The 13,419-nt window shown below is 43.8% G+C and overlaps 1 protein-coding gene across 2 annotated transcripts in view; it reads left to right on the forward strand.

Annotated features, from left to right (window-relative positions):
- The first annotated feature begins 5,561 nt into the window (after positions 1–5,561).
- Positions 5,562–13,419, forward strand: part of ANKRD13A (ankyrin repeat domain 13A) — a 350,794-nt gene continuing 342,936 nt past the window's right edge. Inside the window, exon 1 of one of the 2 annotated variants that reach the window (XM_085636228.1) lies at positions 5,562–5,795. In XM_085636228.1, coding sequence (XP_085492354.1) covers positions 5,700–5,795 — 96 coding nt within the window. In that variant the 5' untranslated portion in view covers positions 5,562–5,699. The remainder of the gene's footprint in view (positions 5,796–13,419) is intronic. The other variant, XM_085636229.1, reaches the window with a different exon arrangement.

The following is a 13,419-nucleotide window of genomic DNA, read 5'->3' on the forward strand; positions in this document are numbered from 1 at the left end:
GAGGGCTCGGCTGGCTGGAGTGCCCAACGAGACTTGGTCCAGGTGCGGACCTGGAGTTCGCTTGAGGTTCTTGCCCAGGCTTGAGAGGCCTGCACTGCACCCTCACCCCCCTGAAGGCACAGCAGATACTGTAAAATCATGGTTGGTGGAGCCCTGACCTCTTGTGATTTAGGAGATACACTGCTAGAAATGTTTTACACTGCATTTAATATGGCACTTTAAAGTTTAGTGCATATACTGCATTTAATTGTATGATAACTACCTCCCTGCCTTATGCTTGATTCCGGACTGTGCCTCGGCATTTCTTCTTCGACCTGAGTCCTGATTGTATCTCGGAATTTCTACCGTTCAACCATGCGCCCACCTTACCCCACCCGGAACTCGAATCTTGTGCACTACGGTCCAAACTCCTGGTCCATTAACTACCCAGACAAAATGACCAGTAATGCAAAAAAGAACTTCAAGCAAAGTATTCTAAAACAACACCCGGAAACACTCATTGTAGATAACTACCACACAGCGACCAACGGCAACACGAAAACTAACTTCATTTTCTACACTAATCGCCCGGCTAAATGGAAAAACACCTTCTCTCTTCACCTTCAAGTCGCCAAGTCAGTAATCATTCCCTATGGTGAAAAAATCTCCACTACCATCTTCCCGACCTTCAAAGGGGAACTCACCATCTCCATCTACAGAATTGGAACCATTCTCATACAGGCCTCTGACCCGCACCTCACCACTTTTGACCGCCACTTCCCCACACTTCTTTCCTCGTTAACTCAACTGAGCCGTCAAACCATATCTCCCCAACCCACCATCACCCTTACTAATAACATGGAACTGATCCCATCTCCCTACCCTAAAGAACCTCTCTCCAACTCATGGACATCCACCATCACTCACTATAATCACACTACCCCTATCATTACTCTCCGACGCCAAACACCCACAACTATTACATCTACTGAGCACACCAGGAACAACAAACTCACAATTAAAAAACACCACAAGACCGATCTAGATCTTGACAGCTCGAACTCTAACCTCTGCCCTCCCGTGACCGAAATCCCCACAGGCACTCTCCGCTCGACCCGTGATAATCTGAACCCTCCCTCACAAACTACCTCTTCCTCCAACACAGACCCTTTTCCCCCAACCCTTACTTCCCCCATGTCCAACGTCATCTCCAATCCAGTGGTCTCTCTCCCCCCTACTACCACTGCACACTCTCCCGCCGATGTCCCACATCCACAGACACAACCGGTCTCCACCGATTACCTCACTGACAACCCCTGTGACATACCCATGGCCAACGTCGTCACCAATCCTTTAAACTCGTTCCACCCTATTATCACTACACGCTCCCCCTCCGCCGTCGCACACCCACATACACATCCTGCCTCCACCGCTAATCTCATTGACATTCCCCGGAAATCTGACTTCTTACCTAGAATTTCTCTCCCTCCTCACTTGGACAGTAGACCCTCTACTCCTCCTTTGAGCCCCTTGAATGCGAGCATTACTAATCCGGCCCCCCGCGTCCACCCTCTCCCCTCTCCTAACCCCACTGATTCTGTCCAATCCCCGACCCCTGTTCACTCTCCCTCCAAAGACCCAAGTCATTCTCGGCCCCTGCCTAAATCCTTAAACTTCTTCAGCTCAATAACACAGCAACTGAACAGAATGGAGCTGAAAATTAACTCCCTTGCTGCTGATTTCCTATACTTACAACAAGATCTTCTCAACAGGACCAAGCCGCCGTGCTCCCTCTCCCTGGGTAGATTTTCTCCCACCCCACTCAATACCGCTCCCTTGGCCCCTCAGTGCACCCCTCGTCCCTCCAGTCCGTCAGCAAGTCAGGCACTTCGACCAAACTGGGATCGCCAACCCTTTTCGATACCGAAACCTGATGAGATCAACGACTCTTACCTCACTTTGAGCCAGAAGTCAGCCCCTTTCCCCATCCCTGTTATTATCGGCACTAACAGAATCCCTAAAAATGTCCACTCGCCTAGACCTCCTGCGCAATACTCCTCTATCCACCTTACTCCCCCATCATCGAGGCTCCCCGTCCTCTCTCTTGCATGCTCCTCAACTTCAGATCAGCAGTACAACATGCCACAGACATTGCTGAAGCTCTACTCGCTGACGAAATTGACATCTCTTTCCTCACTGAATCCTGGCTCAATGTCCACTCCACACCCATTCTTGACATTCTCACCTCTCCAGGGTACACCATCATCAGGCAAGACAGACCGATCAAAACGGGGGGAGGACTAGCCATCATCCACAAGGCAGGAATACAGATTACTAAACTTAAACCTGCAGAATACCTATCGTTTGAATACCTGGGTGTCGAATTCAATGCCAAGGGCACCTCACCCATCAAATTCCACACCATCTACCATCCTCCTGGAGAGCGTACCCTTTTCCCCGAAGAACTAACAGACCTAATATCACAGTTCTCCTTGACAGACACTAAAGACGTGTTCCTGGGTGACCTCAATATCCACTGGAACGACCCAAAAGACTCCACTGCCCAGAACCTATCCAACCTACTTGAAATATATAACCTCAAACAACTCTGCAATAAACCAACTCACATCAAAGGTGCAACACTGGATGCGATCATTACCAACAATGATCTGGTCTCTCAGAGAGAGATTTCTCCCATTGACTGGTCCGACCACCACCTCATTCTGTTCTAGATTGATGCACTTGTCTTCCACCAACCTATTCGTGATGACAAACCTAAACACTGGACCAGAAATATCAAAGCAATCCCTTTATCCGAACTCGAATCCAGAATTCATGCCCATCTTCAACTCCAACCCTCATCATCGACGGCCGATGACCACACTACACACTTTAACTCACAAATGACAGAGGTTCTAGACCAAGTAGCTCCTCTCAAACTCAAACAATTGAGGCGAACCAAATCTAAACCCTGGTTTAACGTGGATCTGAATGAGGAAAGGCGTCAACTCAGACAAACGGAAAGGTCTTGGAGACTAAACCCCTCGCCCTTACACCTAGCGCAACTTAGATCTGCTCGGCAAGCATACAAAAAAACACATTTTCAGTGAAAAGGCGTCTTTCTTCCGCAGCCAACTAGATCTGGCAAAAAACAGACCGAGAGAACTCTTCAACTTTGTCAAAAGCCAAACTAACTGTACTCCCTCTCAAGAAATCAAAGCAACCAATGAGCGTTGTGAAGAAATTGCCACCTTCTTCACTAATAAAGTCTCGAAAATTGATCAATCCTTCATCCAAACCTCTAACCCTCCTTCTCTCTTAACCTGCCCCACTCTAACCACCCCTGATCATTCAGAAAGAGTTTTTACCAAGGACAATCAGCTCTGCCTCCAGCTAAAAAACATTGCGCATTGGTTCGACTTTGAGCTAATGTCGGAAAATTAGGTTTTCAGTATAATTTCTAACCTAAAACCTTCCTCCCACACTATGGACCCCATCCCATCCACAATCATAAAAGAACTTAACCACACCATTTCCCCTTTCTGGACAAAAATAATCAACGCCTCTCTCACCTCAGGCTGTGTCCCAGACTCCCTTCAACTTGGACAAATAACACCCATTCTCAAAAAACCAGGGGCCGACCCTAATGATCTCAACAACCTCAGACCTATCTCCAACCTCCCATTCCTTGCAAAAACATTGGAGAAATGCGTTCTTCACCAACTCAACAAACACATTGATGAGTTCAACCTCCTCGACACCTTTCAATCAGGATTCAGGAAAGGCTGTAGCACGGAAACAGCTATGCTCAACGTCTCTGACGATATTCACAAGACTTTAGATGAAGGTGATGCCTGCCTACTCATCCTTATTGACCTATCTGCGGCTTTCGACACAGTAAATCATCCAGCGCTTCTGGAGACCATGTCGAAGCGCTCCGGCATCAATGGCACAGTACTAAAATGGTTAACTTCCTTCCTTCAATACCGCTCGCAACAAATTAAAATCAACTCCTGTCTCTCGAACGCAACAAAAGTCACACTTGGGGTCCCGCAAGGCTCGATCCTCTCCCCGGCCCTCTTCAATCTTTTCATGGAGCCCCTCACAATCATCTTGAAAAAAGCTGGAGTGAATTACTACCTTTACGCTGATGACACCCAAATCTATTTCAAAATCAAGTCTCCCAGCGACATCCAACACCTCAATGCCACTCTAACCGAGATCCAAACTTGGTTCAACGCTAACCACTTAAAACTCAATCCAGATAAAACAGAACTAATCCTATTCTCTCCAAAAAGCAACCATCGTCCAATACAAGATTGGCTCAAGAATCTGGTCGCCCTAAACTGCCTCATCGTCCTATCCGACTCAGTTAAGTCTCTAGGCATCACCCTTGACAAGAATTTATCCTTGGAGGCCCACATCAACAACTCTGCAAAAAGTGCTCTTTTCTCTCTAAAACACCTCAAGAAATTGAAACCTTCTCTATCCCCAAGATGACCTCAAGACAGTAGTCCAATCCCTAGTTCTCTCTAAAATCGACTTCGGGAACGCCATCTTAACAGGGACTCCAAAAGCTCACCTAGCCCCTCTAAGGGCAGTGTTGAACATGGCCGCTCGACTCGTAGCTGGAGTAAAAAGATTTGATCACATCACTCCAGCTCTCAACTCCGTCAACTGGCTTCTCATGGAAGGGAGGTGTATTTACAAACTGGCCTTCATCACACACAAAAGCCTTCACTCTCCGGCCCCTAACTACCTGAACAACAAACTGATAAGAGCAGGTCAATCCATATCGCTGAGAAGCTCCAACTCACTCCTTCTTATTCCTCCGAAACTGAAAAAGAAAACCACACAATACCGATCGTTCTCTGGCAACGCTCCCAGGATGTGGAATGCTCTCCCTAGAGTCCTCAGATGCAACCCCTCCTTCTCCTGTTTTAAAAGGGACCTGAAAATCCATCTCCTTAGCAAATACTTTCCTGACCAACATCAACTAACCTAGACTTCAATATCCGAGTTTACTCCTCTCTCTTGACATTCAAGGATAGTTGGTGACCGGTCTGTGTTAACCACCTTATCTTCCATGCTGTATTTTTTTTTATCCCTGTTTTTGCTTCCTTACTGCCTGCCTACTATGTAATGCAATTTCCGACTGTTTTTCTTTACAGTATGGATGTAAAGCGCTCTGATACCTACGGGTGAAGCTAGCGCTATATAAAACTTTAAAATAAAATAAATAAATAAAATAAATAATAGCAGTAGCCAGTCAAGATTTCAAAGTTTACTTAAATTTAGATATGCAAAATCGAATAAAACGTATATTTACGAACACATTTTTTAACACAAAAAATATCAAAGTGAATATTGACAATGCAGTCTATTTTGTTCTTTTTTTAATCCAAAATTCAGATAACTTTTTTTGTTTTCACTTTCCTCTGGTTGTTTACAGAGCGTGTCTTTCTTCTTTGCTGTGCGTGTTCAAGAGTTTTTTCGTAACTGTCTGTTTTTAGTTTTTATAGTAGGACCACTACGTGTGTCTGTCTTTTGTTTCCATGCCCCAGGGGTTGCTTACCTCCCGAGTCCTTTCTTTGTTTTTACGCTGGATGTAGCAGTAACCGAGGAGCCGGTGCATTGTGTTTTGATTTGGTGACAGTCTTAGTTCCTGTCTGCGAAGAAAATTGACAGACGTCTGCGGGACCCCATGGTACTGGAGCAGGATGAGCACCTTAGCTGAGTGCCGGAGCAGATTTCCCTTGCACATCCTAGTGTGGAACAATGATTACGTTAACCTCGAGAGAGAGCTTGATGGAAAGGTACGGTATACATTACTTATACCGGGATGGCAGTCTATCACACTGAAACCCCAGGCTAGTGACAACTTTTCCACTTAAAAACATTCCAGGGACCTTACCGGTTTGAGCTGCCATCGCTGGGGAATGCCATTAAGCCTCCACTGGCACATCATGGCACTGGCAAACACCACTGTTAGCTCTCCACGTTGAGCCACCATCGCTGGAAAAGACCACCGAGAGCCGCCAGTGACAGCATATCACACAGAGCTTACACCACACACAGCCACCACCGACATGTCTCGATGCAAGCCATGAGAGCAAACCTTCATTAGAAGCCGCTTATTGATAGCTACTACAGGCAGCCACCATTGAGATTCGGCGCAGATAATTAATGCTGACTGCCGGCCGACATTGGGTTACAGCTTCCTCCGAAAACTTTGTCAAGAGCTAATTGTCGTGCTCTTAATAATAAGGGCTCACCGTTGATTCAACATGTTAATTTAATTCGTTCAGGCAGTTCAACTAAAGGATACATGGTTATAGGCTTCCAATCCCTTCCTAACATCTTACTTATGGTATACCCCAAGATTGTCATTGCCCTCCTAATACATTTGCCGTAAGCCATAAGGGCACAGAAGAGAGGTTATCCATCACTTCCTGACAACACTAGCGCTAGAATCGTGACATATCTCCCCCTCCCCCTTTCTGAACACTGTGGGGATCACAGCAATCATTGGAAGGACGTGCGTGGTGGTAAACTGTCACCTTATTTTTGTGATGTGACTTTATGTTAATATTTATGTATTCACTTAAAAAAAACAAAGGCTAAGATTATAGTTAGGTGAAAATGTCAGGTTTAAACATAACATTTCACATTAAGATAAACACTAAAGTTCACGTTCTGGTTAACTGAAGTAACTATAACTCGCACCCCACCTTGCACAATGTTGTCCTAAATGATGTAATTTGAGATTTCATCAGTGATGTTATCAATGATGTTATAGAACATGTCATGAGTGATGTAATATGTGAAGTCGTAAGTAGTGCATGCTGAGGCCGTGAGTTACCTATTACTGATGAATTTTCACCAAAGAAGCCCCCTTTAAAAAAAAAAAGAAAAAAATGGTTTTCCCATCCCTCAGGACTTTTGCAGGAACTAGGGTTTGCGCTGGCTCCCGTAAGAGTGCTGCAGAATTGCGGCAAAACAAAAAGATTTTTTTGTATTTGACTCCACCCTTTGGGACCACTCCCACAAGGGTGCTCCTACCCTGCCACCTTATCCCCTATTTATTTTCATTTTCAAGACATGGGGGCCAAGCCCCCATGTCCTGTAATTGCGTTTATATAGTGCTTACTACCCCTGACGAGGCGTCGTAGCGCTTTTAGGCAAGTAGCACACTACTCCTGAACCCAAAAAGGATTAGTGGTGAATTAGTATTATGAATTGAAATTAATTTGAGCGGTGGACATGTGAGTCTGCTATTTGAGTTGAAAAGGATAGGGGAGGGGTTTGCATTTATGTAGCGATTTATACCCCTGATGAAGCATCAAAGCGCTTTTCGAGGAGTAGCACGCTACACCGGAACCCAAGCATAACTAGTTGTGAATTATTATTGCAAAATATGAAATTAATTTGAGCGGTGGACATATGAGTCTGTTTGTTGGATTGAAAAGGATAGTGGAGGGATAGAAGAGGGATGGGTCTAGTAAGTGTTTATTTGGAGCTCATAGCAGCAGGAGCAGGTTTGAAATGAATGGGGGAGTCAGTTCAGTTCAAATAACTTTATTCGATTCATTAGAATCAATAAAAGTTTACATGTATATTTAATAAAAGCAATTAAAAAGCATTAAAAAAAATTAGCACATGTTCCAGTTCCATAAATCTTGGGTTTACCAGCAAAAATTAAAAAACTTTAAAAATCATCATACCCTTCCCCAGCACAATTTATACAAATGACTAATTCTTTCACAGTTCATAGCGTTTTCTTATTAAAGATGCAATTTTAATAAAACTAAGCACTGCGCTTGAAATTGCAGCCGTAGGTAATGCCCTCAAATGGTCAAAACCCGCCTGATAGGAACAGGGTTGAATAGCTTTTAGTATAGACTTAATAAAACGTGCTCTAGGATCTGAATAAAATTAGCAAAACAACATAAAATGCATTGTGTTCTGTTTGGCCAAATTATTACAGGGACAGGGGGCTAATCTCTCACACCAGCCTACCTGTTTAGGATAGGCCACTAAAAAATGCAGCGTGCCTAACCGAAATCTGGTCAACAAAAACCCAGATTGTACATGCATAGTGAAGGACAAATAAGGTTGCTGAAGTCTTGGCGCCCCACCATGTGACGTTCCCCAGTCTTGGTTAGACATGCTTAATTCAGTACGGTATGCTATAATATTCTTCTAGACCTATTTTATAAAAAGTATCCCTAACATAACGTAACCAGGGGAGTAACATTGCGTTGTCCAGAAACATACAGTCTTTAAGGATGCTCCTGGAAAAGGTCAATTCTTCTGAGGACCAGATTTTCCCCCATAAAATAAGCGGTGCAATATTTATCTTGTCTTTCACATAATCCAGGAACACCTCAGAATGACAAAATGCTGTTGAAGAGCTGCTGGGAATCATTAGTAATCTTTTAAAAAACTTGTTATCTAAAACCTGAATCTGGTTGCTCATATGATAACCCCATACTCCGGCCCCATAGGTGGCCACCGATAAACATTTTGCCTTGTATAAAATTATCATTTTGGCTACCGGCTTGTGTCCCAATTTGCAAGCGAAGCGAAACAGCCCCTCTATTATTTTACAGGTCTGCTGTACCCTTGTCAAAACCAGGTCATCCCACTTCAATTTATTATTAAAAACATTGCCTAGATAAGTAAAATTGGGCACCTTCTCAATAGTTTTTCCTTTCACAACAAGTTTCCTAGTTATGGTTTTTTTTTGGACCGCAGACCATGATAAAAGATTTACTAAAATTCACTTTAAGATATAGTGCTAGCATAAAATCAGTAAAGGCGTTTAGAGCTTTTTGTAGACTATTAGCCGTAAGAGACATTAAGACCGTATCATCAGCGTATTATAACAGGGGTACTAATTTGCCATCTATTCTTAAAAAATCCAGTTGTTGTTTAATCAAGAATGCTTCCAGGCCATTGGTATTTATAAGAAAAAGAAAGGGGGCCAGGATGCAACCCTGTCGAACCCACTCCGTGGAGGCGATGGGCCTAGTCTTCTCCCCTCCTGGACCAAATCGAACAACTACGGTGGTACATTCATGCAACCTACGTAGCAGGGTGATGAGGGGCTCTTCAAATCCCATTTCCCCCATCATTGACCATAATTTTCCCCTACACACAGTGTCGAAAGCACTGGACAAGTCCATGAAGGCCAGGTGGATCGAGACCCTCCTGGCCTCCATGTACTTGCCCATAATCAGGGATAAGTTAAGACACTGCTCGTTTGTTCCCATCCCCTTTCTAAAACCATATTGATTATCCGTCATTAAACCTGATACATTTGCCCATGATTCCAACCTGGCTAAAATCATCACCCTCCCCATGACCTTGCATGTAGCATCTATTAGAGAGATTGGCCTGAAGCAGGTAGGGTCGTTTCTATTACCTTTTTAGGTCTCGCCTGACCCAGCGCATGCGCTGGTCTGGCGAGACTTATTGAGAGGGCTCCAAAAAGTGCTACCAGGCCAGCCTAGAGCTACAGTGCATGTGCGCGGGCTCGCGCGCCGCGCATTACCGCGATTACATTCACTTTCACGGCCGCTTGCATAGCCAATAGGTCTCGCTTTGGGACCTTATAAGTATTTAGTTATGCAACTGTTGCATTGCTAAACACTTATAAGGTCCCAAAGGAGAGACCTATTGGCTATGCCAATGCTTGTTTGAAGATTGGTACCACCACTGCTTCCTTCCAAGAGGATGGGATGTGACTGACTATTACCGCCTTAAAAACATTAAGCAATAGAGAGGCCAATAGTTGAAGATTGCTTTTAAGCAAATCTAAGGGAACACCATCTGAGCCAGGTGCTTTTAGGGGTATGCCCTTAGCTATTGCCTCTTCGACCTCTCTCAAGGAAATTGTAATACTCAATTTGTGAATTGATGGCTGTTTGTGAATTGATGGCTGTCTCAACCCTTTTCTCTTGTATTGATATGCCCCGTGGGTTAAATATTTTTGAAAAGTGGGCTTCCCATATCTCACCTGTTATGGTCGAATCCATGCTCCTGGCATCATTAGAAAAGAGGGGGCGGTTTATAATCTCCCAAAAACCCTTGGAGTCCTTGAGGGAACTAGCTTTCTCTAAGTCCTTCCAGGCTATTCTTCTCAATTCATTTTTCCTGCAGTTAATAGCTTTTTTGTAAGTCTGTCTCGCTATCTTTATCAAGGCCATATTCTGGGGGAGTCAAATGGAAGGGTTTAGAAAGGCTTGTTTGGGAGATGTGAATAGTAAAGGAGGTTTGAGATGATACAAGGAAGGGGTAAGGTAGGGAAAAGTCTAAAAAGTTTTTTTTTAATCGATCATAGTAGTGAGAGAGTGGAGGTAGAGTATATATTCAGAGAGGTATATTGTGAGAAATCGGGTAGTGCATTGAAGAGAGTAGTAGATTGAGGTTTGGTATGAGGGCCGCCGCATCACTTTCTCTTCATGTTGCGACCACCTAATCTGTGTGCAAGCTCCAGCGTGAGCCAGGTGGTCGACGGGAAATAAATTCCCCTCAGCCAATAAAATTGTTCTATTATTTGAAGTTGTGTGCCAATAGGATTCCTGCAAGCCCAACCACCCATATATCTATCTATCAGTTTTGAACCTTGATTTCTCCAAAACTATTTAACGGATTTACACCAAACCCCCTTTCTGGGTAAAGATCTAGCTTTAAGCCACATTTGGTGTAATTCTGTTCAGCTTTAAGTTACTGAAACCTTTGACTGGACATAACACGATTGTAACTTTATTACTTATGGTGGACATTAGTCCACCCCAACTAATATACCACTTTCTATTTAATACCACTATATGTTAATTATGTCCATTATTGAGTGTAGAGACCATAAGTTATTAAGGGCGAAACCTCGAAAGTGTCATGATGCCCCTCCCTTCCCTCCACCTTGTTTTATCACTTATATGTTACCCTATGCAAAAATCATTTATGTGTGTGTTAGTGCAGTTGATCTAAATAACATGTTATTGGTCATCATTTCTGTTCATATCAAGGCGCATAACATACAACTATGTGTAGATAGTACCTTATAGGTAACCATCCATGCTCTGTGTGCATCACAATTCAGGAAGGTAGCTATGATGCATTGTTGTGCTGCTAATGTATATATGTTTTGGCATGCATATGCGTACAATGGTTTAGGCATAATATGTGTATTCTGGCATTTTTGCGTGGTGTGAGGATGCAAGAGATCTGACTACTTCTTGAAAAATACGAATTGTAGGTTTCACTTGGAAAAACTTTTATTCTGCAGTTGTTATTTAGTACTTCTAGTGAATGCAATCGACCGAAGATGCAGCACTTCTTATTGATTTGAAATTTCAATTGGACAATAGATGAAGGCCATTTGTGGCATATGTGGCAGTGTGTTGGGTGCATGTGAGTACATTCTACATTTTACTGATGCGGTGCATTTGGTGTCTCTTTTGGTTTGGGTGAATTGTGCAGTTTAACTAACTGCTCTCCAAATCGAAGCACCTTTCTTTGTTTTGATTTGGGGTCTTAATTTAAGCAGCGTTTCCTGATGATCGTGTAGGAGGGAAGCCACTTGGCCAGGACAATCAAACATACATAGCAATGCAGTAATTTATTAAAATGTGCAAACTGTTTTATTTCATGCTAGCACTGTCTATATGAACATGTAGTGCACTGGTACTATGCTTTTTGACCTGCTCACAAGTGAAACACACACATACTTTATCAGCTCAGAGCTAAACAGTGGCAAAATGGGTCCCACTTGAGGTTACTTTTAGCCCAGATCAGGTTATTAACCAGCTCAACTGCAATGTTGCTCCAGCAGAGGAACTACCTAATCCACTCTGCACTGCCTGGTCAGGACTTCGTCCATACCCTAAACCTCCAACAAGCTACCATCAGCTCAATTGATTCACTGATCTTATCCCAATTTCAGGACCTTGTTTGGCTTCTCCCAGGCAATACACCTCAGATCAGCTGCCATCTTACTCATCCCCTTTCGACTCCCCCTAGGCTTCACTCATCATTCTTGATTCTTGCTACAGCTGTGGAAGCTAGCAGTTGACATCCGACTGGTCTGCAATCCCTTTCAGAGCCTGTTGTGTTAGTCGAAAGAGAACCTTAGACTAAGTCCTGCACCCCAAATTAATCACAGTCATGCCAGCCTCTTCTCCCACTATGTCCTCATCTGAGGTTGCAGAAGCAACATTACGAAAACAAGGCAGTTACGGCTCAAGAGGGACTCCCTTGTCCCACCTTATCAGTGTTCCAAGTCTCTTTGGAATGTGTGTAAATTTCATCACAGATGGCCCTCACTGCTTCTACTCAGTCTCCATAATGCCCTTTTGTGACTGAAAGAAACCCAAAGGTCCCCATCACTCATGCTTGTGCGTGACATGACTACATTGACCAACAGGTATCCAAAGTATCTGCCACCACCATGCAGCCAAACCACACCAAGCTTCAATGCCAAATATCCCTGGTGTATGTCTAGACCACAAGGGAGACTAAAGGAGGAAATACCAATTCCATCTACCAGATGTACCCAATGGGCACTCTGGAGAGAGTACCCCTTTCCATACACACTGATCTGCTATCAAACAATACCACCACATCTTTACTGATCCAGATGCACATTTTCGAAGTTCCACAGTGAGAAAAACGCAAAGGTCATGTTGCAGGGATTCTGCTTATGCACAGAACTATGCGCAGGAAACCAGGACCTCAGAGAATTGTGGTGTACCAGAAATTCCCCTCAGAACTAAGAACCCCTATCCGACTAGCTTAGTGTCACATTCGTTATCCCAGATTTAGCTTGGCGGTCCCAATGTATAGACAACCCAGAACAAGCGACTTAGATACTCTCAGGAGTGGTGGGAATCCGAAATACCCGTTGGTAGCTATATATCAGTCCACAACAGAATAACAAAGACACGGCAAAGTTTAAAGAGTTTATTTTATAAACCTCGCGTCCTAAGATGCAGTACTTTGGCTAACACAAGCAGACAAATGGTTAGGATCAGCACCATCAGCATTGTTACAATACCATAGAAAATAAAAGGAGCAATCATAATAATAATGACCGTGGAACACAACCACCCTCCTTTCTCTAGCAACTAATAAGGTATTATTAGACTAATAGAAGGTCTCTTAGGCTTGCATGGGGGACCCCATACCTTATAGATCAGCTTAGTGGAATCACATCACAGGATCAGCTAGGCTCTCTCCTGCAACAGCTCTTCGTTTCGAATGTAATGGAAAACATGCTGCTCTGTAATATTAAAGGGCTCGTCTTTCAGGTATTGGCAGCTGTATGTATGTTATGGCTAAGAAGTAGTACGATCAACCTGAACACAACAACCTGCCCCGTCTAGTGACCCAGACTCGTTCCTTACACGGTGTACAGACCAAGGTCACTGCTCGCAG

Source organism: Triturus cristatus, chromosome 11 (genome assembly GCF_964204655.1).
Source record: "Triturus cristatus chromosome 11, aTriCri1.1, whole genome shotgun sequence".
NCBI lineage: Eukaryota > Metazoa > Chordata > Amphibia > Caudata > Salamandridae > Triturus > Triturus cristatus.